The sequence below is a fragment of the Suricata suricatta genome, chromosome 8 (assembly GCF_006229205.1).
Source record: "Suricata suricatta isolate VVHF042 chromosome 8, meerkat_22Aug2017_6uvM2_HiC, whole genome shotgun sequence".
Lineage (NCBI taxonomy): Eukaryota > Metazoa > Chordata > Mammalia > Carnivora > Herpestidae > Suricata > Suricata suricatta.
In genome coordinates this window covers 85,657,111-85,684,569 of record NC_043707.1, presented here as the reverse complement: position 1 = coordinate 85,684,569, position 27,459 = coordinate 85,657,111, and the positions used below count along the sequence as shown (strand labels likewise).

The 27,459-nt window shown below is 35.1% G+C and overlaps 1 protein-coding gene across 1 annotated transcript in view; it reads left to right on the top strand.

Moving 5' to 3' along the window:
* LRRC7 (leucine rich repeat containing 7) overlaps positions 1 to 27,459 on the top strand; it is a 542,709-nt gene that overhangs the window by 477,614 nt on the left and 37,636 nt on the right. Inside the window, exon 24 of the mRNA XM_029949178.1 lies at positions 18,110 to 18,331. Coding sequence (XP_029805038.1) covers positions 18,110 to 18,331 — 222 coding nt within the window. The remainder of the gene's footprint in view (positions 1 to 18,109; positions 18,332 to 27,459) is intronic.

Genomic DNA, 27,459 nt, shown 5'->3' with positions numbered 1-27,459 from the left:
TCATAGTATGCATTTACAGACTACCTCAAGTTATAACACTTTTGCCTAAAATCTGAGATTTTAGAACCCATAGATGTGTCTGCCTATTATGTCACAGAGTAGAGCGAATAAAGGATGCTCTTAGTTTATTATATACTAAGTGAATATATTAATATTCAGTGAGAATCAACTTAACTTGGGCTGCAAGATTTACTGAAATAAATATTAAAATTATACTATTGTTTATTGGGTTTATATTTCATTCTACAGTGAATGTTTTCAAAAATCAATATTGCTTTTGCAGTTGAAGTGAGTAGTCAGGGTAGACACAGTGAGAATGGAAAATTAAATATTGAACTACAAATGGATTGGGGAATCAAAGGAGAATAAATGATGAAGAAGTTGTAGCCAGCTCCATTTCAGTTTATTTCTTGAAATCTCTGTATTAGAGTCTTATTGTTATGCCTAGAGATATTTCTACATTATTACTGTGATACTTCAACTGTGTGGTATTAGTGTTGTGATACTACCATGATCAGAAACCACTGTGGTGCTTCAGAGATTCAGGGGGAGACTCAGAGATTCAGGAGGAGAGTTTTTGAAAGGCTTTGCTTGAACTGTGGCTCTCTGTTCTGGCTATCATAGCTCTTTGGTTAAATATTGGTAATACTCATGGATATGCCTATGAGTACTCCAAACACTATAGAAGAACAAATTTGGGTGCCCTCCAACACATCAAATATTTTAAACACGTAAAATAAACAAAAGGTGCTCATCAATCAGAAAGGATTTTGTTCTTTACTATTTCTGTCCTGAGTACCTGAGAGTGGCTAATCCATGGCAAAACTTGAGGGTGTTAAATCCCAATTTGTTTTTATTTTCTTTCTTTCCGAGTGGCAAGAGGTGGGATTTAACTGACTTGGTTTTTGTTGTTGTTTGCTTGTTTTTTAGTGGTGTGATAGTAGGTGATAATTTTCAATTCTCCTTGCTATGTCAGTGTCCAAAATCTCAAATTCTAAATGTCCATCAATTCAAACATCTGGGGCTCATTGCTGGAAGAACATGTCACAGCTATGTAAATCTCCCCCTGAATTCCAACCATTACTACATGAGCACTTTAAGAATTGCTATTAAAAACTTCTGCAATGGCTGAAAACAACAGTGATTTCAGGAATATTTGTATGTTAGACTGCTGTCACATTTCTCCTTTCACGGCTGTCATCTACTGGACAGTGCTAAAGTCACTCTGGTAAGAACTATTATGTACCATATATTAAATAATACTCTGTGTCCAGTGTTGTGCTAAATGTTTTAATGTGTTTCTTCATCTAATCCCCATGACAATCATATCAGGTAAGCACTATTATTTTTATTATTTTTTATTATTTTTATCTGCTGTATGGCAAATGAAACTGTTTCTTCTGAGAGACATGGGGTTTAGGGTAGATTACACTCCAAGATTTCACAGCTGACTAAATATTTTAAATTACTCTCCTGTACTTAAGAAAAAATAGTAGGAAGTTCATAGTGAAATTATGTTTTTCCTTTCTTATGTGAAAAAGTTTTCATTTTAAAATCAACTATTACACTCTGATTTGGTAGACTCCTGCCACAGGAATGACACAGCTGTTTTTCCCTAATTCTGAAATGACAAACTCTTTTAAGAATATTTAGTGTTAAAAAAATATTGAGAGTCTGAAGATTGAATATCCTTGAGGAGATTTTAAATTGAATGATAAAACCTGTAAGGATATGTTGCAATGTTGGAGCAGAAAAGCATTGCAGCAAAAAGGCTAAAGTGGCATATTTAAAACAAATGAAACTTAAAACATTTTCTTTCTGGAAAGGGTAACCGAGATTTTAAATCCTAGTGATATTAAATCTGAAAATCTTTTAATATGTAAACACTAGGCATCCAAAGGTCTCTTTCAGCATTAGCAACGCTTCCCTCCCGAGTGTCTATTTTTCTAGGTTAAGTGGATAATGACTTGGCAGCTAGAATAATAAAGATAGGTATCAAGGGTCAACATCAGGATGGACACAGTTGAAAAGAAAAGTATAAAAATTCAGCGAATTTAGTCTTGGCTCATGAACTTATCCCTCATGCTGACTCTGCCCATGATTTTCTCACATCTACAACGCCAGCTCAGCCATTAAGGGCTTTGTGATTGCCAGATACTTGTCATCTGTGAGGCATGACCATGAACTCATTAGGAGAAACTTAAAGAAATGTAAGAGAAAATATGTCGACATTTTTTTTTTATCATTGTAATGTTCTTTTTATCCTTTCTTTCCCAGGAACCAAATTGGAATCTTTGCTTTCCTAGATCATATGAAGTATTAAAATATTTTTAATTAAGTTTCTGGGAAGGAATGTTCATTCCTTATTTTAATTTTGGCATTTCTCATGTGCCTTACTATAATGCATTTTACCATTTCTTTCCATACATACTTAGAAAGATAAGTCCTAAAATACCGCTGAAAATCTTATGTTGCCTTGCCGTTGACCATATGGTCAAGATATAATATTTATTTTAAAACAAGTGAATCAGATTTCTACTAGAATTAGTTTTCCACTTGGTAATAAAAGTCCATCTATTGAAGAACTTTCCAAAAAAGTGAGATCATTTTTAAATAAGAAGTAGATATTTAAAAGTGTGACAAATAAAATTAACCTGTATAGTTAGTTATTTAAATAAAAGCATTTTACTGCTCTGCCAGAGATATCTTATCTATTGATATCTAATCAATAAGGATGGCTCAGTTGGTTGAGCATTAACTCTTGATTTCAGGTCAGGTCATGAACCAGGGTCGTGAGGTAGAGGACCACACCAGGCTCCATGGTGAATGTGGGGCCTGCTGAAGATTCTCTCTTAAAAGAAGCATATATTTGATAGGCAGGGGAAATTGAGATCCTCTCTCTCCCCCTGCCCCTCTCCCTCACTCTCTCTCTCTAAAATTAAAAAGAAAAAGTATTTAAAATAGGTGAGTATTAAATTGTAGTCATTGAAAAGTAGTTTTCTCCAAACCTTTTTCCATTAAGAGTAAATACTGCTATCCACATGGTGTATATGCGGAATAAAAGCAACAATAATTCATGACTTTTGTAATTTATCTGAGACAGAGCAATAGTGCTGTTGGAATCTCTTATATCAAAGGCGGGGGAGGGGAAATATAGCTTGCTTGTACAGAAATAGTGGAAAGTCTAGAACAGGTAAGAAAGATGAATAATTAAATACTGGAAAAAGAAGGATGACAAAAAGTAGAGTAAATCTTGAGGCTGTAAGAGAGCAAATCAAGATGTGGAAGAAGCAAATTAGAAAATCAACACAGTAAACTTCCATATAAGAGATAAGATACAGGGAAATTGAAATGCTTCCCATCTCCATCAACTACATCAGAGTCAAGAATATCTGTTCCAGGGGCACCTGGGTAGCTCAGTCAGTTAAGCACCCGACTTTGGCTCAGGTCATGATCTCACAGTCTGTGAGCTCAAGCCCCGCATCGGGCTCTGTGCTGACAGCTCAGAGCCTGAAGCCTGCTTCAGATTCTGTGTCTCCCTCTCTCTCTGCCCCTCCCCTGCTCACTCTCTGTCTCTCTCTCTCTCTCTCAAAATAAAATAAAGGCATTAAAAATTAAAAAAAAAAAAGAATATCTGTTCCAGTTTAAAATAAAGCTGAAATAAAAACATTTTCTAAAACTTTAATAATTGTTAATTCTGTAGCTAACCTCTCCTTTTGTACAGAAAGAAATATGTCAGGTATAGTAGGTTTTGCCTGAGGCTTTGTATGTTTCCCTCCCAAAGCAATGCACATTAGTAGCAGTAAAGAACACCAAGGAGTAAATGCCTTAACTTTGTCAGGCCGTAAGCAAATGAGAACAACTTTCCCTATCACTGTGAGTAATGCCAAGCACATTCCTGGCTCTGCCTTTGCTGCTTCTCTTCCCCAGGCTTCATTTTTCTCTTCTGATAGGAGCACATTTTGCACTGGCCAGAGTAAATTTTTCTTTAATTTTTATGGTAGACTGGCCCATCACTGAAAATCGAAAACAGATTGGGATCCTTTATATTGTCATTTTGAGCTCCAAACATTTTTTTTTAAACATTAAGAAAAGGTTTCTCTGAGTTGCTTGGTAGGTTGAGATTCTCCTTCTTCCCCCATCCTCGTCCTGTCACCCTCACTCATGGGGGTGTCACTTAGGACTGTATTGAGCAATATAAAGACTGCATTGATATCCATGGTGATAGTATATTCCCCTGAGGCTGCTGAGCTTCGAGAAGAAATAGCAGCCAAACGCATTCACTGTCAGTGAGCTCTGCTCAAAAACGAAGAAATGAGTCAGTTAAAGGGCAAATTAATGATATCATACAATTATGGATTTTAAATTTAAAAAAAACTTGGCACAATCTGTTGCCCCCAGAGAGACATTTCCTACACTAATATATGCAAAGTTTTTCCCTTGACCAAAAGCTACTTTTTTCAGGGAACTAAAGTTTTAAAAGGACAGGGGAAAAGTGAGAAGATAGCAAATGCATGAACCTCAGTCCCTAACAGGACTTTGAAGATGACTCTCTAATGCAACCCTACTTTTCTTGGAGTTTTGGTATCCAGAAATAATCTGAAACTAATTATTTGTGTGAATAGTAAGTACCCACTCCTTAATTTTACCCTTAGATTGAAAAAGGAGGTGTTATTTTTTAACATTAATTTTGAGAGAGAGAGAGCACTAGCATGATTGGGGGAGGGGCAAAGAGAAGGAGACAGTATCTGAAGTGGGCCCTGCGCTGTGAGCGGAGAGTTCTACATGGTGCTTGAACCCACAAACCATGAGATCATGACCTGAGCCTAAATTAAGAGTCAGAGGCTTAACCGATTGAGTCACCCAGGTGCCCAGAAAAAGGAGTTTTAAGCAACACACAGTTGCCTGGGAGGCAAGCATACCTACCTTCACACAAATATCCTTCCAGGTTAGGAGAAGAAGGAGTAGGAGCGGGGAGTAGGTGAAAATTGTATCTTATATGATTTGTGGTTAGGTATCAATTATTGCTAATATTGTAAGCATCCACCAAATAGCCATTGGAGGCTCTTTGAAATTTATGATGCTTATGTATAGTGACTACGTTAAGACATGCACTAACTTCCCCAGCCTAACAAATATATGCTTCTACATCTACTAGAGTATCCTCAGCATGGTCTTTATGGCATAAATATCAGTTATTATTCTAGAACATGATAAAAATGCACTGCTAGAGGTTAAGTTAAAATACATAGAATAACCCAAAGAACAATTATAGGTATTGTAAGCTAAGGGCTCAAATCCAGTCTTGAGAATTTCAAGTTGCACTCCTTTTATGTTACTAGTATCAGAACCGTTATTCAGATGAATTAAATGTATGCTTTTAAAACACAGCTTCCTGATTGACTGCCGTGTTATCTTTTCCAGTAAATCAACGCAGCCTTGTCTTTCACTATACTGGAGAAATAAGAATGAATGCATATAATCAGATTCAATGCCCCCCTATAATTGCAAATTAATGAAATAAGAGAGAGAAGCCTGAGTAAATAGTAGGACTTTCTTGTTAAAAAAGAGTTAACTGCCAAAGCAACAATACATGGCCTATAAGAAGTCAAAACGTTCATGGAAAGGGGCCCCTTCAGGGGCAGTTTCAGGTCCTCAGAAATAGTAGCTGAATCAGGAAGAACCATTTGAAGAAATCAATGGAGTAATTTCCTCTATTTAATGATCCATTTCAAAGATTTATTTTCTTAATCTGAACAGCTAGGATGATGTATTTTTAATCGATTGATGTAGTGTTATTTAATTCATAGATTTTTCTTAACTTACCCTATTTTAATCATGTAATGAAGTTTGTTCTCAAAAATAATGCAGATAGGAGGTTGTGGGAATGTGAATGGAAAAAGTCTTCTCTAATTTGAAGCAAAAGTGACAGTTGAATAAAACACTCTTTAGTTTCATGGTTACTATTTTTATTTTTTTTTACTTAACACAACATTAATTCTTTAATTTCCAGAGTACATCCTTTGATCTCCTAATATCTGTGAAACAATACAGCTCTCTCCAGTAGTGAAAGACATCGCTGTCATAAAATCAAGAGATTGCTCTCATCTGGACTGTAAATTATTTCCTCAGTGAGAGTGCAAACCCAAAGAACGTCTATCAAATGACTATTAAGTCAGAGGTTAGAAAAAAAACTTGCCACAGATTAGAACAATAAAGTGGCAGATTACAACTACTTATTCCATCAATTTCTTGACATAGGTGTTCCTTAAAACAAATGACTATTCTGCTTCAGAAAATTCAAATAACTCAATAACATTTATACTATCTTCATTTTGGAAGAAATATAAAAGCAAAAGGAAAATGGAAAGTTAACCCAGTGCAATAAAAATGTCCATGACTGAATGTGTAATTTGAAGATCTAAACAACATGACTACTGGCAGGTGATCAAGGATTGTTGCCAATTAGAAGATATCAAAATAATAAGATCCCACGTACTGCCACTTGATTTTTATCTGACTTCGTCTACCATCTAAAGGTTTTAGGAAATCTCAAGGATAAAAGGAAAAATTGTCAAATTTTTGTTGTCACTGTTACCATCTTTTTATTTTATTTCAAGAATTTATTAAGTTAGCATCATCACAAAACAAATTGTAGGTTGAAGAGTATAGACTTAGCTCTAATCTCATCATTTTTGCTATTATGAATCCTTTATTGTTTTTTCATTTGGTTAGTAATTTCCAGTTCCATAGCTGTGTTTTATAAGTTGACATTTAATCATAAAAGAGTATGCTCATGAGATTCAATAAGCTGGAAAAGACCATCTGCACATATCAGCCGGCTGTCATCCTAAGGCGTATGCGCTGAAGGGAAAGGGCCTGTCGCCTCCCCCTTTTATCTGTCATTTGAGCATTGAAGTATATCACCAGTTTTTGACTCTGAAAAATTAAAGTCAACAAGTATTTTGAATAACCCTCTCTAAAAATATTGCACTGTGCTAGCCAAATGCAATGTCACCCAATCCCCAAGACAGGAGAAAGAACATCTTCCTGCCCCCTCTCTTTTAAGCTTCAGAGCTCCCTTCCAAATATCAGTACTGAATTGTTCTCTAATGCCCAAATGGAAGAACATAGATTTTTGGCATTAAAACTGCCCTAGCTGAATATTTAAAGACAGATAGACAGAGAGAAAGTGGAAAAAATAATACTTAATAGTTTGGTTGTCATAATTTTAAAACAATTCCTGCAACACACAGTAGAACTGTACTAAGGTGTTTAACATAGATATTCTCCTATCATCTTCACAACAATCATATGGGACGGGGAGCTAGAGGCATGGAATTGAGGAACACAGAATTGGAGCCCAGTAATGTCTGTTTCTACAGCCTGGTCTAACTACTATGCTATACTACTAGGATATTGTATCCCTCCCACCCTACTGAACCAAAAATTTTCAGAAAATATTATAGCATAGACCTGTTGTAATAGTAAATAACCCTCAATATCTGGAATATATATGATATGTAGTTAACTAGTACTTTTTGCCGCAACTTGATATTGTTTCTTCTGTTCCATGTTTAGAGGAGAGAAAGAAACACTGACATCAGTCATGTACTTAAAAATAATTTTTGAGTCCTTCTCAACTTACTCTTCTCAAACCTACACTACTCTAGTTCAGATCTGAAATGCCTTTTTCCCCTCAAATCTTTAGTTTCTTTCATCTGAAACATTTGCAAGCTTTTTACTTACTTTTCAGAATCTAGAAGGAACAGAATTAGGAGCTCTGGGCATGACTGAAACTTTCCATCGTAGTGAATTTAGTTCATTTTGTTAATTTTGTTTCTCAATAATTTAGCTCATCAAACTTCCTGATTATATCATCTAAGATTCCAACTACCACTCCTTATTTAACACAGTCACCATTTCCCACAAAATAACCTAAATCCTGTCACCAAAACCATTGGTAAAAGTGATGAAACTGCACTGAATATTGACTCAATCACTGCAAAATGACAATTATACTAAAACATAAAAACTAATGCACTAAGCTGCAGGAAAAAAAAAATCTCTATCTTTTTAGTTCGTAAGATCTTGCTTTTTGTTTTTCTTTTCACAGCAGTGCAAGAGAAATTGTAAACTTTATCTTTAATCGGCCCTTGCACATATTAAGCTTTGCTGTTGAGTTTCCACAATGGGGGAAAGAGCACATGATGCATACCCTGTAGAGTGGTTCTAAAAATTAAGACCATGATGTAAAATATTTATTACAGTGTCTGCCATATAAGTGTTTAATTATTAGTAGCTATTATAATATTTATTATTTTGGGTAAAAATCTGTGTTAATTAGGGACAAGTTAAATTTTTATTTAGCGGTGTTCCTAACAGCCAGCTGTTAATGAGACCAGGGTCATGAGTTAGTATCTCTTTTGAATTACTTATACATTAATACTGGCTGTACTCTTACCTGGACAGTTTCATGAAATCACATAAATAATGGGGATGGAGGTGTCTGTGGGAGAAAAATGAAGGTGAATCACTGCAATTTAAAATATTAGCCATATTAGTGAAGAGTGAGTATCATCATCTCTACCTATGAAAAGGTTGTGTTTTTTTAATTTGTATATGCTGTATCCCTCCATAAAAGAAGCCATTTTTCAACGTCTTAAACAAAAAGCATAATTTACTGCTTGCTAACAAATAACTTATAAGGTATAATCTTTGAGTAAACCAGAGTCTGGGGAAGCATGGAGTTCAAGGATTGGTGGATTTTCAGAAGTTGGAAAAAAAATTTTATAAAAGAAATTGGAATATTTAGGGGTTGACTAACCTTGAACTGGAGAAGCATGGTTATTTGAATGAGACTCTTGCTGATTGTCTAACTTTCAGAAGTTTTTCTAAGCAAGTTGTCATTGTTTAATTGCAACAGGTTTAAGAACAGTTCTTCTGGGTGGTTTTCTATTGCTATGTCCAAAGAACCATCAGACCTTTACGCAGCAGAAAACTTTTTCTTCTCATTGCAATTATTGAGTACTTACTATATACCAAGAAATCTGCTCAATTCAATACATTATCTTCTTTAATCCTCATAATATTCTATGAAGCACTTATTTTATCTACAGTTTTCATATTATAAGCAAAGGGCTTAGGCAGCTTATATATGATTGCATAACTAAAAGCAAGAAATAAAACCCAAAGTCATCTATCTACCTTCATAGACTGTGTTATCTGTACTGCCTCTCTTATTTTTTAGTTAACTCCTGGCATTTCTACAACTCTCCATTTTTATAATTTTGTCATTTAAAGGATGTCATACAAATTGAATCCTACAATACGTCATCTTTTGGGCTTAGCTTTTTTACTCAGCATAATTCTCTGAAAATTCACTCACATGGTTGTGTGTGTGTGAATAGTTTCTTACTTTTTATTGCTGACTTGTATATTATGGTAAGGATGTATTCGTTTGACCAGTCACCCACTGAAAGAAAGTTGGACTGTTTCTAGTTTGGGGCTGTTATGAAGAAAGTTGTTCTAAACATTCATGGACAGGTTTTTGTATGAATGTGAGTCTTAAGTCTCTAAGATAAATTCCCAGGAATGTTACTGCTGCATTATATAGTACTCATTGCATGTTTCGTTTTTTAAGAAACTGTCAAATATGTTTCCAGAATGGCTCTACCATTTTACTTCTCAAGCAGCAGCAGCCTCTGAGTTTCTCTTCATCTTTGTCAGCATTTGTTGCTGTCGCTATATTTTATCTAGCCCATCTGTTATGTGTATAGTGATATCTCACTGTGGTTTTGAGTTTTTCCAGTAGCTAATGATTTTGAACATCTTTTCATGTGCTTATTTGCTGCCATCTGTATAATCTTTGGTGAAATGTTTCTTCATATCTTTTGACATTATTCCAAATGGATTATTTAGTTCTTACTTTTGCATTTTGAGGGTTCTTTGTTCTTGATGCTATTCTTGATTTGCCAATCTTTTCTTGAACTCTATAATATGCTTTTCATTTTCAACCTTTTACATTTAACTCTGTGATCTATTTTGAGCTAATATATAGCTATACGGTAGGTTGGGTTTTTCAAGAAAGTGGCCTATTTCATCTGAGTTGTCAAATTTATGTGTGTAGAGTTTATGTGTAGTATTACCTTATTAGCTTACGATGTTTAAAGGGCTGTAATGATATTCCCTTATTCATCCCTAATTTTGGTAATTTATATCTTCTTTCTTTTATTCTTTTTAAGTCTTACTAGAAATGTGTCCATTTTTATTAATCTTTTCAAAGAAAAGCTCTTTTTTCATCAGTTTTATCTGTTACTCACTTTCAATTTCATTGATTTCCTGCTCTTTTTATTATTTCCCTCTTTCAGCTTGCTTTGGGTTTATTTAGCCCTTCTTTCCCTAGGCTCTTGATGTAGGGTCTTAATTATTGATTTGACGCGTCTTCTTTTCTAGTACAAGCATTTAGGGTCATAAATTTTTCTCTCAGCACTGTTTTAGCTGTGTTCCACAAATTTTTATGTGCTGCATTTTCATTTATGTTCAGTTCAGTGTATTATTTTATTTCTCTTGAGACCTCTTTAACCCATGCATTATTTCAAACTGCATTGTTTAGTTTATGGGTGTTTAGATAGTTTTATCTTTTTGTCATAGATTTTTAGTTTGATTCTATTGTATTTGGAGAATACATTCTGTGTGATTTCAATTCTTTTAAATTTGCTGATTTGTCTTTTGATTCAGGATATATTCTTAGTAAGTATTCTGTGGGAACTTGAAAATACTGTGTATTCTGATGATGTCAGGTAGAATGTTCTATAAGTGACAGTTAGATCTGGTTAGTTGATGATATTGTTGAGTGGTTCTATACTCTTGCTGATTTTCAGTGTAGTTCTATCAATTACTGAGAGAAGAGTGTTGAAATCTCCAACTATAATTGTGTATTTGTTTCTCCTCAAGTTCTATCAGTTTTGCTCACATATCTATAGCTTTGTTATTTGCAATGTACACATTTAGGATTGCTATATCCCCTCGATGGACAGACTCTTTTTTCATGACATAAGATCCCTCTCTATCTTGAGTGTATTTTGTCTGCTCTGAAATCTACTTTATCTAGTATTAATACAGCCCCTTCTCTTTTCCTTTAATTAATATCTGCATGATATATGTTTTTAATCCTTTTACTTTTTATCTACCTATATTGTTGTATTTGAAGTAAAGTCTGCATATAGTTTTTATAGTCTGCACATAGTTGAGTAATGTTCTTTAATCCTTCTGTCGAGATGTCTTTTAATTTGTACATTTAGTCTCTTTGCATTTAAGAACTGATACATTAAGGTTTAAAGTTTTAATGTAATTTTTGTTTCTGTTTGTTCTCTCTCTTTGTCTCTCTCTGTCTCTGTCTCTGTCTCTCTCTAAGCTTCTCTGTTTTGTCTTTTTTAACCTATTTCCTGTGTGTTATTTGGACATTTTTTTAGAATTTCATTTTTATTTATTTATAGTGTTTTTAGTAAACCTCTTTGTGTAGTTTTTAAAATGGTCACTCTGGCTATTATATTCTATATACATAAATTACCAGAGTTTGCTAATGTCATCACCTAACAGTTTAAGTGAAGTGTGGAAACTTTACCCGTCTTTCTGTCATTTCACCCTCCTCTGCTTATAGCCGTCTTAAACATTTTCTCTACACATATTTAGAACCATCTCAGATAGTGACATAGTTTTACTTCAGTCATCAAACATAACTTTGAAAATTCAAGAAGATAAAGAAAGCTCATTATATTTACCCATATATTTTTTCCATGTTCTTTCTTTCTTCCTAATGGTCCAAGATTTCTTCTTTTATTATTTTCTTTTTATTTTGAGAACTTCCTTTAGCTATTCCTTTAGGATAGGTCTGGTGGTGACAAATTTTCTTCATTTGTCTTCATCTGAGAATGTCTCAATTTCTCTTTCATTCCTGAAGAACATTCTTACTGGTATAGAATGTTAGGTTGACAGTTCTTTTCCTTCAGCACTTGAAAAATATTACACCACTTCTTGAGACATCCACTGCCATTTGAATTGTTTTTACTCTCTGGTGAGATGTCATTTTTCTCAGGCTGCCTTTAAGACATTTTTCTTTGTCTTTAGTTTTCAGAGGTTTAATTATAATGTGTCAATGCATGGTTTTCCTTGGGTTTAATCTGTGTGATGTTCTCTCTGCTTACTAAACCTGTAGGTTTTCATATTTTGACAAATATCAGAATTTTTCAGCAATTATTTCCTCATTTAATTTTCAGCCCCATTCTCTTCCTCCTTTCCTTTAGATAATATGATTGTTAGGAGTTTTGTATAGACTAATAGAACCCTAAAACTCTCTTCATTTTTTTCAGTGTCTTTTCTCTGTTATTCAAATTGGATGATTTCTATTGTCCCCTCTTCTAGTTTACTGTTTCTTTCCTTTGTTTTCTAAGTTCTTCTCTTAAGCCCATCCACTGAGTTTTTCAGTTACTGTATTTTCCAGTTCTAAAAGTTCCATTTGTTTCTTCTTAATATCTTCTAGTTCTTGCTGAGATTTTATATTTTTTAGCTGGGTTTCTATTTTGTATTTGTTTTAAGCATATGCATAATTGGTCATTGATGCATGTTTTAAATTAGCTACCTTAAAATCTTTGTCAGATAATGCTAGCCTCTCTGTTCTCTCAGTGTTGTCATTTACTGATTGTCTTTTTCCTTTAGTTTAACATTTTACAGGTTCTTGGTACGATTTAAACCTATAAATTTTCATATAATTTTATAAAACGCTGGATTGTACTTAAACCTTATGTTTTAGTTGTCTTTCTCTGACACCACTCCAACTCAAGAAGAGTGGGGCACTACCTCACTCAGGCCAGGAAGGGAGAAATTGAATTTTTCCATTGAGTATCCATGTTATTGCTAGTTGCGGATGACATTTTCAGCTCCACAGGTGGTCTCCACTGATACCTCAGTGGGAGTAGCCTCATTGAATGATAGAGAAGGTCCTGACTCTCTACTAGGCCTTCTCTAATCATACTATGGGATATATGACAAAAAATTAAACCAAAGAGATTCACTTCCATGTTTTTACTTGGTCTCCAAATCTGTAATTAATCTGCATTTTTCTGTCTTCTTTCCGGAGCTTCCTTATATTTGTTTACATAAAATATCAAAGAATTTCAGTTGTTCTTAAAGGGAACAGGGAAAAGTTGGTCTATTTCATCTACCTGGAAGCAGAAGTCCAACTGCCTGTATTTTTAAAACTTAACCTGCTTACTACAAAAAAGTCACTATAGAACACTGGTATAAAGAGAAAGTGATTTAGGACTGTTTTGTAGTTGTTGTTATACAAACTATTGAAACTGACTCATTTAAATAAATTTCACTAGTTCCTTGAGATTAGTTACTGAGCTATCCTTTGTAGATGATTCTGTGTCATTGACACTGCTCCCAAACATTTTTTTTAAATCGTTTATTGTCAAATTGGCTTCCATACAACACCCAGTGCTCTTCCCCACAAGTGCCCTCCTCCATCACCACCACCTCTTTTCCCCCCTCTCTCTTCCTCTTCAACCCTCAGTTCGTTTTCAGTATTCAATAGTCTCTCAAGTTTTGTGTCCCTCTCTCTCCCCAACTCTCTTTCCCTCTTCCCCTCCCCCAGGTCCTCCATTAGGTTTCTCCTGTTCTCCTGTTAGACCTATGAGTGCAAACATATGGTATCTGTCCTTCTCCGCCTAACTTATTTCGCTTAGCATGACACCCTCAAGGTCCATCCACTTTCCTACAAATGGCCGGATTTTATTCATTCTCATTGCCATGTAATACTCCATTGTATATATATATACCACATCTTCTTGATCCATTCATCAGGTGATGGACATTTAGGCTCTTTCCATGCCAAACATTTTTGAACTCTGTTGGACTTAATGTGAGAGAATGAATTGTGTCCATTTGAATATCCTCAGTGGCATAAACTGTCATCCTCTGAGGCTCTGTTTGATTTTTGGAAGCAAATCTAAGTGGTTCAAGAGTCAAGATGGCTAGTAAAACAGATGACCAAATTGGGTAATAAACTTCTCAGTCTAACTTTCTTTGCTAAGAGAATAGTGTGAACCAAAGCAGTGTTGTAGTGAGAAAGTCATTTCTTTTATATCATACAAAACCTCCCAAACACTTTAAATTTGTACATAATAAGCCAGTTTAGCTGTCGGCTGAATTTTGCATGAACAGTGCCATTTGGTATCAAATCAACATTTCTTTCCTGTGGTACTGACATAAATGTTTTCTTGGGTCCTATGGAGATTGGAGTTTTTCCCTGGAAATTCTGACAGAATCCTTTTGGGTTAACTTGAAAATACTATGTTTCATCACTATTCTCCTCAAATACATGTTATTTTGCCCAAGCTCCCATTGAAAGTTCAAAACAAATGTCAGATCTTCTCTATTTCTTTTTATCATTCAAAATGTGTAGCACAGTCTTTACAGAAACCTTCATGTTCAAATTCCCCTTCAGTATGAGTCAGTGTTCTCAAAGATAACCCTCTGCTTGAACAAATCCAGCCTCTGACATTTTCTACATTTTCATTAGCCCTTTGTACTTCATCATGAGCATCCTCATTACCTTTCTTAAGCCTTTGTGCCAGTCAGGAAAACTTCCTCTTTACAGTCCCTCCAATACCATAACTGTCCCATTAGATGTCTTATGTCATTTATGTTTGCTTAACTTTACACAAAATTTAGTGTTAATGCTCAGCTTTCTACAGCTGTCACTCCCTCTCTGCATTCACTGCAGCCTGTAGCTCCAATACAGAATGAAAGAACTATACTGATGCAAACATATCATTTTACAGCACATTCCTTTCATGCTCATTTGACGTTTTAACAAACCATCTGAGAACATGAGCTTCATTACTTCATACCTGTGGAAAGATTACTAAATATACTTATTTGCTTAACTATAATAATCTAAGTCACATCCATAGGATCTAAAATAGATAACAGACCTAATTCAATAAGTAGGAATGGCCCTTTGTCAAATTAAAGAGCTGCTAAGGAAAGTTAATATGTCCTATAATCTGATCCTTTTGTTCCTTTTCATGGTTCTTTTTCAATTCACAGTTCAACTACTAGGCAGAGAGAGTCGATTTGGGGGTAAGGGGATTGCAGAATAATTTTGTGTTTAAGAGCATATTTTTTAATAGTCAGACAGCCTTGGTTCAAATCCTGATCCTGTCAATTTATCAGTAGTGCAAATTACTTGGGAGAGCTACTTAATCTCTTCAAGCCTTAGTTTCCTCCTTAGCAAAATTGAGGTAATATATATAAGGTAAATTTTAGTGCATTGTTTAGCACCTAGTGTTTGGATAGTAGTCATTATTTATTATTTATTAAATGCCAGTTACTGTGCCAGTCATTAAGGATGCTAGGTGGGTTAGAGTGCTTGCCTTCAAGGAGTTCCAAATCAAAGCATAATCCTGGGCTCCAGATGTCCCATCAGAAGGAAAAAATAAACCAGAAAAATCAGTCTATAAGCTATTATAATTATATATAATATATGCAATAAACTTCTCACCCTTGGATAGACCATTACCAAAATATTCTAGTCCATGAAGTATTGTTAAGCAGTTATTGATCTTCTCATGTAGATTATGCATCCATGGGCTTAAAGCAATGTTCTAGATCTCTCAAAGTTTTTCTGGATGTTAACAATTCTTTGCTTGTCTATGGGATCACTTTCAATTAAACTGATGGTCTTCCTCTTTTCCACTGGCTCAAGCACTGACTGAAGACCCACGAATTATGATAGTGGAGGTGACAAGCAGGTATAAGTGTAAAATCAATTTATTGTTCCATAGCCAAGGTAGACAGTTTCAGCTGGCCTACATCATCAGCTCCTCTAACTCCAGGAAATCATTGTCTAGCTATGTAAATTCTCATAACTTAGCATGCTAGTGAGTTCATTCAGAGCATAGCAGCTCAAAATGTTATATAGTTTACCATGATTTTCCTCTCCTACCGAACAAGAGGCCATGAAATTCCATGGAGGTAGGAAAGAATCAAACTGAAGACAAAAATTTGACCAGGAGGGTGATCAGTCATCTAGAATAGCTCTCAAAGTTGCAACACCTCCTTTCATTTAGGTTTCTGAGGATGGAATATGCAATAAAGAAATATACCTTTGCCCTTTATGAAGTTATCTTAGCTGTGTTTATGATGTTATAGTTTTGCCGTTCTTGGTTAGTTGTGTTGAATAACACTGTATTGCTAATTATTTTCACATTGTGCTGGTTTAGCCTGACACTCTTTTTTTACATCTTTTCTTCCAATTTCTCATGAGTGAAATATGTTTACTGTTTCTGAATGTAAAAAAATTGCACATGATAAGAAAACTAGTTGGCTGTTTAAATATATAATCAAATAGTTGTTTACTTTGCCATTCATATTACCAAATAATAACTTTAAATATTTTTCACTGAAATCACCTCTTGTTCACAATATGCTTCTTATCTTCTCCAAATGATATTCCCTGATTACCATTTCCTTATATTGCTCTTTTTTAAAGAATTTTTAAAAATGCAATCTCTTCCTTGAATACATGTTTAATAATTTTTCCTTTATTCCTCCAATCTGACTTCTTAGTCAAAAATCTTGATTTGTCCGACTTTCCTAGCTAATGAATTACAAATTTGTTACAAAAGAACAGAATCCACAGGCTTTCCTAGCTAATGAATTCTAAGGTAAAATTCACTTTTGAAGTCCAAATTATCTACCTTAAAAGATCAACAAGGAAAAAAATGAATTCAGGAAGTAACCCCTCAGATGCTTCCATAGTAATAAGTGAAGTACCAAGCACAACAGTAAAACATATGTTTAAAAGTATTAACGACAAGCATTCAATTTCCATGTTAGACCAGTTTTGAGAGGCATATTCTAGGTTACCTGCCCACAAGCAGAACTGCTTGCTTGATGGAAAAGGTATCACATAGAATGACTGAAGGAACTGATGCTAGAACAAAGGTGAGAAAATCAGAGTGAGCACAGGAACAGTAGTATGCACCATATCGTATGAAGATGGGAGCCCAAGTGGACATGCCCTCTCCTTCCAACTGCCACCCTTAAGAAGTGAGAAATGATCATTATTGGGGAACCTGGGTGGCTCAGTTGGTTAAGCATCCAACTTCATCTCAGGACTTGCTCTCATTGTTTATGAGTTCGAGCCCCACATCGGACTCTGTGCTGACAGCTCACAGCCTGGAGCCTGCTTCCAATTCTCTCTCTCTCTCTCTCTCTCTCTCTCTCTCTCTCTCTCTCTCTCTCTCTTTCTCTCTGTCTCTCTCTCTGCCCCTCTCTCATTTGCACTTTGTCTCTCAAAAATAAATAAATATTTAAAAAATTAGAAGTGATCACTATTGCTTCACATGAGGTACTAATGAATCTTTGTGAAAGCTCCTGATGAGAGCATAAGCATACAGACCTTACTTTGAAGACCTTTCCATATCTAGTGTCTCCATGAGCTACAGATACTCACAGGAATTTATCACATCAGTCATTTTCAATGTGACTTAAATATTCCCAAAACCATACTCTTGATTTACTAATCCAGAAAATTAATAAATACTGATTGTTTAATCACCTGAACAAGCTCATTATGCACTGTGGCATAAAGGAACATATACACTTCGATTCTTTTGCAACAGAATTAGGAACTAGGTTCTATCATTCTCCTCCTGATGGTTCCTGTATTACATCTCTCTGCCTGTGGTTATTCAAAATAAAATACCAAATAGAACTCCACTTTACTTTTAAGTTGTGACTTCTTTTTCTTCTTGAGATTTTTCAGGGAGAATTTTGCTCGCTTAAAATGGGGGACAGTATAATCTGTGGCAAGGCCTCCAGTGACTATGAATGTATTTAATGCGACCTTGCTCCAATATTAACATTTTCACAAACCACAGTAGGCAGACCCTTACTGTTTTTTCATTATCCTTTCCAGCAGTGGCTGAGAGCCCAAATGATGCCACTTTACCAGAGAGGTGCTCTGTACGTGTTTTCTGCTTTAATCACATCCTTCCAACACCGCGGATCTTCGTCTGACAAATTATTTTCTCCACAGGCAGGCAGCCACATCCAGACGTTGATGGGGTCCCAAAGCCTTCAGCATCGAAGCCGGGAGCAGCAGCCATATGAGGGAAATATAAACAAAGTGACCATCCAGCAATTTCAGTCACCATTGCCTATTCAGATCCCCTCTTCACAGGCCACCCGGGGACCTCAGCCTGGACGGTGCTTAATTCAAACTAAAGGGCAAAGGAGTATGGATGGATATCCAGAGCAGGTGAGAAGAGTTTTTATGACTGATGAATTTTCAGGGAATGTTCACGGCAGTCCATTGTTTACCTTCTCTCATTTATGTAGTCTGGGAGAAAGTAATGCTGTCACCATGTTGAATGGAGAGTGGAGCACTCTTTCTCATTATTTTTAGGGGCTAAATACTACAACTTATAAAAATTGATCATTGGTAAAAAGCCCATTTCACATGTGGAAAAACTGAGGAACGGGAAGTTTTTCTTGTTTATCCTATATCTTCTCCTACTCACCTTCAACTCCAGTTTAGTGCTAATGCATGGCTTTTGAATATTACAGAGCTGTGGGGGATTAGTTGTACTTACCAAGGCCTCTGGTGAAACTGACAGTGTGAAAAGTGGGAACCTTTTTTAAAAATCCTATCTTCTGATTGTCAAATAAAGGAAAGATAAAGTGTTGCTATGGAAAAAAAATGATAAAGGGCAGTTTGAAGGAAAACATTTCTGAAATGCTCCAAAAACTACTGACAAATACCATGTGGCACAAAAATTGCTTCTCCATTGACCTATCTAAAATTCGAGTTTCCTTTTCCATTACAGAATCTGTTTTTCTTCCTTAGAACCAGAAAACTGAATAGGATCTTATTTATTGAATTATATTACACTTAGAAAGCAAGACATTAAGATCTTAATACTCCCATAAAATTAATTTCTATTTCATTCTTCAGATAACTTGGCAAAGCTCCTACTAACTTCCCCAACTCCTTAATATGGTTTATAAGGATTTCATTTTATTATTGCCTATTCTAAGCTTCACATATTACCCTACCTTATTTTATGAACATCTCAGATGTTACCTTCATTCTCCAGTTTTTTCTTTTACACTGTTAATAGCCATTCATTACTTGGATCACAGCTTCTCTGGACATTGCCTCTATTTCTTAATACCCTTCTTGAAGCTGAGATTATGCACTAATCATTGTCAGAATTATTGGCTTTTTTTAATGATAATTTTCTTCCTTACCTGCCTTGATTGAGGTCAAGTGTTGGATTTAAGGTAAATAAATCAGACAGGTGCCTTTAATCAGGTTATGACATGATGTTTTTAATTCTCCAGAGATTCTTAAACATTGATAAAGTTTTAAATTATGCCTTACTACAGGCACTAGAGGTTAAAAACTGTTTATATTCCTTCTCCCACAAATATAAACTCAACACAGTTCTCTGATATAGTTATTTCTATTAGCAGCCGCATGATCTTTCTTTTTGCCTAGAATAAGTACATTTAAAAATTCACTGAGGTCAATGCTATCCTTCACCTACTTTGAATAATAGGTTTAGAGTTAGCCTGCAGTTATGTTCAGCCCTGTAAATTTAAAAGCCTTTTTTACCTTATTTCTCAAAAATACATAAATTATATAGTTTGACCAATGAGAGCTTTATTAAACTCTACAGTTTACATACTAATTAAACTTTAAACATCATGATTCTCTTAGAGAAGGGATTTGTAGCTGCTTGCAAATGTTTTGATCCAGAGCTCCAATATCAGGTGCCTTTCAAACTGAGAGGTAAAAACTGAAACATTCAATGGCTATGTATAAGAAGGGACTTTAAATTCCTCTTGGGTTCCCAGTTTTTTCTGTGTTGGTTTCAGGCTGAAATGGTTTGGAATGCTGAGATTAAAACTTTGGATTGACAATGAGAAGCCTAAGGAGCGTTTAAATAATGAGTACATGTCCCCAAACTATGCTCCCCATTCTCCTGAGCTATAAATCTGAAGACATTTTCTCAAAACTTTTTTTCACAATTCACTGTAACATTTTGTCTGCTACCAGTGGTATGTTAGATTCATATTGACTCATTACTGTCTGTATTTCTTCCCAACTCCACCTTGAGTGACATCACACCACAGGATGAAACTATGGGCATAATAACACCAGGGAAATTAACAAACACAACAAATCAGGCTCTCCCTTACCCTTAGCCAGCTTGCAAACATTTTCCAGCACACCACCAACTATGACACTGTTTTCTTTCATCTCTTCCCCCCTTAACTTCTCCACCTCTTCTTTTTACCCTATAGCATTCAGGAAAGTGAATACTACCAGTGGTTCTCAGAATTTGGAGTTGGGTCTCGTGCTAATACTTATTAGTTGTGTGACCCTGGCCAAGTCATTAACTCTTTCTGAGGTTCTGTTTTCCTCCTTATAAAATGAGAACATTACCATCCACAAACAATATTCAAAAAATTTTTGTAAGAGTCAAATGATACAAGTCTACACACACACACACACACACACACACACACACACACACACACACACACTAAGCCTGGCACTGAGAGTGTATAAATAGGAATGAGAAGAGGTAGAAATACATTTTAAGAATTAAAATATTGGAGGGCACTTCAATGGACTGATATCAGTCCCAACCTCCCTAATCTACAAATAGAAAAGCAAATAAAGCAAATTAAAACCAAAGAGAGAGAGAGAGAGTGAGAGAGAGAGAGAGGCTGAAAAAGGTTATGTATATCACTCTCATAATCAATATATTAAATGTATTTTTTGCTTTCCTGAGTTATATATTTTTTTAAACTCAGACCTCTCCAGTGTGTGTGTGTGTGTGTTTGTGTGTGGCTTAAAGACTTTTAGGAATAGAAAAATGAAGAAAATATTTAAAATATTTAAAGCTATATAGTTTTCCATGAAAACTATATACATACACACACACACACACACACACACACACACACACACACACACACACATATATATATATATAAAGATGCTCTATTTTAATAAGGCATTTCTAGTGGTGCAATAAAAGAGCCAAAAAGAAAGAGTTTTCTTAAATGATCACAACAATGCTAGTTTGGTCAAGTACAGACATCTCCCAGCTTAAAAGTTTTCAACTTTACGATGATGCAAAAGCAATATCCATTCACTAAAAACTGTACTTCGAATTTTGAATTGTGATTCTTGCTGGGCTAGTAATACACAGGACAGTACTGTCCCCTGATGCTGGACAGAGGCAGCGAGCCATAGCATCACGAGGGTAAACACCGACTTTCAACCATCCTATACTCGTGCAACTATTCTGCATCCCATTTTTAGTACACTATCCAATAAATGTCATGAGATATTCAGTACTTTATTATAAAATAGGCTTTGTATTAGATGATTTTTCCCAGAAGTAGGCTAATGTAGTGTTCTGAGCATATATAAAGTAGGCAGGCTAGGCTAAGCTATGATGTTCAGTAAGTTAGGTGTATTAAATGTATTTTATGACTTACAATATTTTTAACATGATGGATTCATTTGGATACAATACCCTTGTAAGTTGTGATATCTGTACAATATGATAAAAAAAACTCAATCATTTCTATTTTTCAAGGGCAAGGAGACATTAGGAACATAGTATAGAGAGACTACACAGTATGATGAAGCGTAATAAGTTCTGTTAAAGTTTGGAGATTTTGCAATTTTAAAAAAGTAATAATTTTAAAGAATAAAAATAGGAAAAGGGGAGACATCTGGGTGGCTCAATTGGTTGAACATTCAACTCTTGATATTGGATCAGGTCATGATCCCAGGGTCATGGGATAGAGACTCCACACTGAGCATGGAGCCTGCTGAAGATTCTCTCTCTCTCTCTCTCTCTCTCTCTCTCTCTCTCTCTCTCTCTCCCTCTTCCTCTACCCCTCTCCCTCTCTTTCTCCCTCTTTCCTCTCTCTGCTCATGCTCTCTCTAAAAAATAAAAATAAAAAAATTTAAGTCATCACATTGCAACGCTATGGTTGAAAAAATATCCAATTACAATGAATACACATTTTGTAATTTAGGGAAAAGAAGTCTGAATGAAAATAGATAAAGAAGTGACAACAGTTACCATACATTGAGTGCCTCCTATGCTATATATACCATATACAGTAGTCCCCACTAATTCATAGGGTATATATTCCAAAACCTACAGTGAATGCCTAAAACCATGGATAATATCGAGCCCTATATATGCTGTTTTTCCCATACATACAAATCTATGATAAAGTTAAAACTGATAAATTAAGCATAGTAAGAGATTAACAACAAAGACTAATAATAAAATAGAACAATTATAACAATAAACTTTAATAAAAATTACATTAATGTGGCCCCTGTCTCCCTCAAAATACCTAGTATTGTACTCATTCTTCTCGTGTTGATGTGAGATGATATAATGCGAACAGGATGAAATGAAATGAGGTGAATGATGTTGGCATTGTGACATAGCGCTAGGCTACTACTGACCTGCTAAGGATTAGTCAGAAGGAGGGTCGCCTGCTTCAAGACCGCAGCAGACTACAGGTAGATGGAACCATGAAAAGCACAACTGGAGATAAGGAGGGACTACGGTATAGTATATATGCCACATATACTATGTATCTTTTTAAAAATGTTTATTTATTTTTGAGAGAGAGAGAAAGAATGAGCAGGGGAGTGGCAGACAGAGAAGGAAATGAATGTTTTGTAGCACTGAAGCATGGGTCCCAACATGGGACTCAAACTCACAAACCATGAGATCATGACCTGAGTCAGATGCTTAGCCGACTGAGCCACCCAGGTGCCCCTATACTCTGTATCTTACACACAGGCGGGGCCTCAGGGGTATGTGACCAATGACCAGTGCGGTTGCACCAAGTCTTGCACTTAGAAGCACCCCACACTTGGTTTAATGCTCTGCTATTGCCAATGTGTCATTAGTAATAATCATTGAACAAGGAAACTGACATTTTAATTTTGCAACACTAAGTGTATAGCTGGTCCTGCTTACACATAATGTTTCATTTAATCATCACAGTAATTTTTTTCTTTGTTATAAATGAAGAAACCACAGTAGTTAAATTTCTTGAGTCAAACACATTACACGCTGCAGCCTGCTGCACTATAGCCAAACAGAGGGTGTGAGGAAGCCCACATGGAAACTGTAAACTATGGAAAAATAAATCCCAGAGTCCATGTCTGCCCCAGACAAGAGGACACACCCACTAGCCAACCTAACATACCAGTATGGCAGCAGCTCCGTAGTTGTCTCTTGCCAGTTCCCATGAGTATATATTCAAACTAAAGTTTGTCCCTGAAAGAAACAACGTTTGAATTACATTTGAATTAGCTTGTGTGAGTTATACTAAGTGATCTGCATCTCACTACGTTTGAATTACATTAGAATTAGCTTGTGTGAGTTATACTAAGTGATCTGCATCCTTCATATTCAAGGGGAAAAAAACAAAACAAACTCCAAAATCATCCCAGTCTACCTTGGAAGAAATCACTTTAATATTTAATAGTATGTGGAGTACATGAAACGATTGGCTAAAAGACAAGATATCAGACATTTCTCTAGATGCTCTGGTCAGCTGCCTAAAGGGCTCACAAGGGTGAGGCTTTCATCTGATGAGGCCAAGTGAAGAAAATGTTATTCTGAGTGTTTGATATAAGAATAAAAACTTGGAAAATTTTATGTAAATTATGGATTTTTAAATTAAAAGGTAACAATTTGATGAAGATGGTTAGAAAATAGGTATTAAAATCGTTTTAATATGTTATTTACTCCGTTGATTTCAGAGACATCCCATACCTCCCTCTATTCCACTTAAAGTATTACTATTTATATTTTCTCCCTAGAATTTTATTCTTCAGTAACTGAAATAATACTGCAACTCCGAAGTTATAATCCCCAGTTGGAACCAAATAATTTGTAACTCAATATGAAAAAATCTACAAATAGTAAAATTCAGTAAACACTGCAGTAGGAACAGAAGATTTCTGTCAGCGTTCCACTAAATATATGTTTGATTTCCTTAGTTTCCTTCCCCAAGTGAAGGAAATGAAGTGAATGACCTTTATATTTTATTTACAGATGAAAAAGCATTTGAGTTTTTATTTTTATTTAAATTTTAGTTAAGCATTTGCATTTCTATTTCTTAGATACACACAGATTTGGCTAATTTTTCTGGAAGATCTAGAAAATGGGTACATCAGAGGACTTTATTCACTAATCTTTATTTAGTCTGTTTTTTCAAAAGATTCGATTAGCACTTTGAGTTGGACTTACATCTCTAATTCACAACAAAAAAAGGTATGAACATAGAAAAATAAAAAATTTAACTATTCTTGAATATTAACACTTATACATTTGATTATATATTACATAATTATCACATATTCTTATATGATTATTATAACATAATTATATAGTATATTAATATATCATATGTTATTAGATTATGTCATTATATGAATCATATCATGGCACGCTTCTGCTTATAAAGCCCTAGTGGCTTTAAAATTTCTGAAATTATATATATCCTGGTCCCTGCCCCTCTTTACTCTTTCCTTCAACTATTCTTTCTCTAGTCATGCTGAACCTGTCGCTGTTGTTAACTGCTTTATTGATATAATTTACACACCTTAAAGTGGTAGGTTTTGTATATTAATAGAATTGTGTAACCATTACCATAATGCAATTTTTAGACATTTTCATCATTCCAAAAAGAAAATTTGAAGCCATTAACAATCACTTTCCATACTCCCTCCCCTTCATTTCCTGCCAGCCCTAGACAATCACTCATCTATCTACTTTATCTCTATACACTTGCCTAACCTGGGTATTTAAGATAAGTGAGATCATACAATATACGGGGGGTTTGTGACTGACTAATTTCAGTTAGCATAATGTGCTAAGTGTAGAATTTATTACTCATTCATTCATTTTTGTATTGCCAAATAAATATTCTAGTACATGGATATACCACAGATTGTTTATCCATCAGTTCATAGACATTTAAATTATTTCCACTTTGAGGCCATTATGAAAAATATTGCTAAGAACATTCATTTCTAAGTGTGTATGTGGATGTATGTTTTCATTTTGGGGGGGTTGTTACTTAAGAATGAAATTACTCAGTTTCACAAAATGGTAATTATGTTTGTCATTTTGAGAAGTTTCTAAACTCTTGTCTAAAGTGACTACCACAAACTACATTCCCCCCAGCAATGAATGAGTATTCTAATTTCTCCACATTCTCACCATTATTTGCTATCTTTTTATTATAGCCACCCTATGAAGTAGTATGTTAATATGATATTTACTCCGATGATTTTGATATACATTTTTTTAATGACTAATGATGTTGAGTGTCTTTTCATGCATTTATTAGCCATTCATATGTCTTCTCTGAATAAATGCCTATTAAAATTCTTTGGCCATTTTTAATTAGGTTATTTGGGTCTTTCAATTCTTGAACTATAAGGGTTGTCCATATAATCTGGATATTAGACCCTAAGATGATTTGCAAATATTTTCTTCCATTCTATGGGTTGTCTTTTCCTTTTCTTGGTGGTCTCTTTTGAAGCACAAAAATTTTTAATTTTATAAAGTAAATTATCTCTTTTATCACATTTGGCTTCATATCTAAGAAATCATTGCCTAATTGGAGATCATGGAGATTTACCCTTGTATTTCTTCTTAGAATTTTAGAGTTTTAGCCCTTACATTTCAGTTTCTGATTTAGTTTGAGTTAATTTTTGTATGTGGTGTGAGGTCGGGGTAAAAATCATTATTCTGCATGTGTATATCCTATTGTCTGTTGAAAATACTATTCTTTTCTCACTGAATTACCTGTGACCTTTTGTTGAAAATCATCTGACCATAAATGTTAGGGTTTTTTTCTGGACTTTATCCTTATGCATCTTCTTGTTTCTTGATATTATAAAGACCCATCTGTTTTTATGGCATTTAAAATAACTGACTTAGAGGCTGGCAGTTTTGCCATTTTTCTTTTTGTTTGTTGCCACATCTTTTACATTATTCATGTTTCTGCTAAAATATCACTTGAGCATTTGAAATGTAATTTCTTGGCTATTCCATCTAAAATAGCTCCATGCTCCTGTTCCATCACTCTCTACTATCTTTCCTGCTTTATTTTTCTCACAGCTCATCTCACTATCTGAAATTATTTATTACTTACTTGTTTACTATCTGTCTTCCCCACTAGAATGTAAGTTCCATGAGGGCAGGGTTATCTTTCCTGTCTGACAAGATGCCTGGCACTTAGTAGGAAATCAATAAATATTTGTGGAATAAAGGCATGAATCATGATTTTTACAATTTTCATTTTCAAAGCTATAATTGCCAAGCAGGCAATTTAATAATTGTAGCATTCTTTTGAATAACTGGCATGCCTTCTAATATCTGATCACATGTTTTAATAAAGAGCCATTGTATACTTTGACAATGCATATTTGAAAGTATCTTTTGTCACACCTGCAAACAATCATATTTCTAGGGGATATGTTGCTTCGTTTTAGGCCTACATAACATGATTCATCCAAATAGACTGAGAATAGAGAGTGGGTGATTATTCAAAGAAAAATTAAGCTTATAGCTACCAGATTTAGGATGAATGTACCTTGGGCAGCAAAAGCAATAGGTATCCATTGAAGGTTTTTATATATACTGCTAGGAAAGAGAATGTTAAATAAAAAATTACCATAGTAAACTGGTTCATGACAACATCACCAAATATCTTTTTGTAATGCAACTCCCTAATTTCCCAACACACACACACACATACATGTTGATTTTATAGGCATGTGTATCCACAAGTACTACCATTTCCTTTGTTTTTGCCACTAGGTTGTAGAGCATCCCAAGACCAAATGAGATTACTACCTTCTAGAGATTATAGACTATGACCTCACAGGACCTCACTGCCTCATAACCATCCATTTTATCATAGACCTCTTTATTTTTTTTAAGTAGTTTATTGTCAAATTAGTTTCCATACAACACTCAGTGCTCTTCCCCACAAGTGCCCTCCTCTACCACCTCCACCTCTTTTCCCCCTCCCCCTTCAGCCCTCAGTTCGTTTTCAGTATTCAATAGTCTCTCAAGTTTTGCGTCCCTCTCTCTCCCCAACTCTCTTTCCTTCTTCCCCTCCCCATGGTCCTCCATTAGGTTTCTCCTGTTCTCCTGTTAGACCTATGAGTGCAAACATATGGCATCTGTCCTTCTCTGCCTGACTTATTTTGCTTAGCATGACACCCTCGAGGTCCATCCACTTTTCTACAAATGGCCATATTTCATTCATTCTCATTGCCATGTAGTACTCCATTGTATATAT